At 38.7% G+C, this 2,389-nt stretch overlaps 1 protein-coding gene across 2 annotated transcripts; it reads right to left on the bottom strand.

Annotated features, from left to right (window-relative positions):
* Positions 1 to 535: 535 nt before the first annotated feature.
* Positions 536 to 2,075, bottom strand: LOC124919045 (actin-2-like). 2 transcript variants are annotated; one of them, XM_047459161.1, is made up of 3 exons: positions 2,058 to 2,075; positions 880 to 1,965; positions 536 to 806 (listed from the first exon to the last, which is right to left on the bottom strand). In XM_047459161.1, exons 2-3 carry the CDS (start codon positions 1,945 to 1,947, stop codon positions 741 to 743), a joined length of 1,134 nt encoding a protein of 377 aa, XP_047315117.1. In that variant the 5' UTR covers positions 1,948 to 1,965; positions 2,058 to 2,075; the 3' UTR covers positions 536 to 740. The 2 variants fall into 2 exon arrangements, with proteins under 2 accessions (XP_047315117.1, XP_047315116.1); XM_047459160.1 differs by lacking the exon at positions 2,058 to 2,075 and having other exon boundaries at positions 880 to 1,982.
* Between the last annotated feature and the right edge of the window lie 314 nt (positions 2,076 to 2,389).

Below are 2,389 nucleotides of genomic sequence, written 5' to 3'. Positions count from 1 at the left end.
TTGTTTCTTTCCTAACTAGACTTAATCTCAAGCCACAAATCTCTACTGTTTTTTGTGTTTTTTTTTTACTAAAATCTCCTTCCATTCATTGCTTCAATGGTGTTCATGAACCAGGCTCAGACAATCGCATCCACAATACTACATTTTCACCTTCATCACACTCTTTTGGTTGTAGAAATAAGTCATCGATGAAACATATTTGAATTAAGACAAATCTAACCGTGACAAAGTTGAATGTAACCATGCATATTTTTAATGCTAAATCTAACTTCTCATAAACTTCATCAACACCTTTTATTTTATTCATCAAGTTATCAAGAATGCAAGTTCACATAGAACAACCATAGCTTATGACAGACCCTCTCGTCTATAAATTGACGGGAAGATTCTAGTAGTTTAGACGGGAAGATTCTAATAGTTTGAAGCTGACAACATTACCATAATAATGATGAAGCGTTTGAATTGAGAATCAAACTAAATCTGATATGTGTGATTCTTCGATTCAATAACTCAAATCATATTTTATTGAGATTCATTAGAACAACCAATAAAATTTGTTCATTCAATCACTAATATTCTCACAGCACAAATTAATGATACAAATCCAACATTCAAAGTTCAAACAAATACATATAAACAAACTACTTCAAACTCACCATTCATTTAATGAAACAGGGCCTTCATCAACTATAAATCAGAGACAATAACATATATATAATTTCCTTCAACCAAGCTTTAGCTTAAAAGCATTTCCTGTGAACAATGGCTGGACCAGATTCATCGTACTCTGCCTTGGTGATCCACATCTGCAAAACAAATGTTCATAAGTTTGTAATTCGATTTTGATTTTGTTGATAAACTAACTAGTTAATTCATTACCTGTTGAAATGTACTAAGAGAAGCCAATATGGATCCACCAATCCAGACACTATACTTTCTCTCCGGAGGAGCAACCACCTTTATCTTCATGCTACTCGGAGCAAGAGCTGTTATTTCCTTGCTCATCCTGTCCGCAATCCCCGGAAACATGGTAGAACCGCCGCTAAGAACAATGTTTCCATACAAATCGCGCCTAATATCAACATCGCATTTCATAATCGAATTGTAAGTAGTCTCGTGAATTCCAGCCGCTTCCATTCCTACCAAAGACGGTTGAAACAAAACCTCCGGACATCTAAACCTCTCCGCTCCAATCGTGATCACCTGTCCATCTGGCAGTTCATAACTCTTCTCAATCGAAGAACTACTCTTAGCCGTCTCCAACTCTTGCTCATAATCGACCGCTACAAACGCAAGCTTCTCTTTGATATCGCGGACGATTTCCCGTTCTGCAGTCGTAGTAAACGAGTACCCTCTTTCGGTTAAGATCTTCATCAACGAATCAGTCAAATCGCGACCTGCTAAATCCAATCGGAGGATTGCGTGAGGAAGGGAAAACCCTTCGTAAATCGGAACTGTATGGCTAACACCATCGCCTGAATCCATTACAATACCAGTCGTTCGACCGCTGGCGTAAAGAGATAAAACCGCCTGAATTGAAACATACATAGCAGGGACATCGAAAGTCTCGAACATAATCTGGGTCATCTTTTCTCTATTGGCCTTAGGGTTTAGTGGCGCCTCTGTAAGTAGTACAGGGTGTTCTTCAGGAGCAACACGAAGTTCGTTGAAGAAAGTATGATGCCAAATTTTCTCCATATCATCCCAATTACTAACGATTCCATGTTCGATTGGATATTTTAAGGTTAGGATACCTCTTTTGGATTGAGCTTCGTCGCCGACGTATGCGTCTTTTTGACCCATGCCGACCATGACTCCGGTGTGTCTAGGTCGACCGACTATACTTGGGAAAACTGCCCGTGGAGCGTCATCTCCGGCGAAACCAGCTTTGACCATTCCAGTTCCATTGTCGCAGACGATAGGTTGAATATCCTCAGAATCAGCCATTTTTTTGTTCAAAAAATTCTGATAAAGTGAAATGAAAAACGGATCTGAATCAAATGAGACTAAAGATAAGTAGAGTTTAGTTCATAATTTTAGTATAGAAGAAAGAATACCTGATTCAAGATTCAGAGACCGACCGGAGACCAGAAAGACTCAGCTTGATCTCAATAGATTTGAACAGAGAGACAGAGGCGGAGAGATTTTGGTGGCAATGGAAAAAAATACAGAGAGCTTTTTATATCACGTAGAAAGAGAAAAGTAAAACAGAAATTTAATAATATATAAAAAAAAAAGAAAACCTTAACTCCTAAGACCAGCCGCAGCAGGAGATTAATTAGGGTGTCAATTGGGTGTCAAAAGAGGAGGGTGGGAGGCAGCAGGGGGGCAAAAGTGAGTGTCAAATTTTGGGTGTCAAAATTTGATATGGGTGTCAAATTTTGTTTGG

The sequence above is a fragment of the Impatiens glandulifera genome, chromosome 1, assembly GCF_907164915.1.
Source record: "Impatiens glandulifera chromosome 1, dImpGla2.1, whole genome shotgun sequence".
In the NCBI taxonomy this organism is placed as follows: domain Eukaryota; kingdom Viridiplantae; phylum Streptophyta; class Magnoliopsida; order Ericales; family Balsaminaceae; genus Impatiens; species Impatiens glandulifera.
This window is presented reverse-complemented; position numbering and strand designations above follow the sequence as displayed.

Bases quoted from the DNA above. Each gene is read 5' to 3' on its own strand.
- LOC124919045 (XM_047459161.1), bottom strand. From the start codon at position 1,947: ATGGCTGATTCTGAGGATATTCAACCTATCGTCTGCGACAATGGAACT. The intron at 807-879 runs GTAATGAATTAA...TTTGTTTTGCAG, and splicing joins CTCTTAGTACATTTCAACAG to ATGTGGATCACCAAGGCAGA.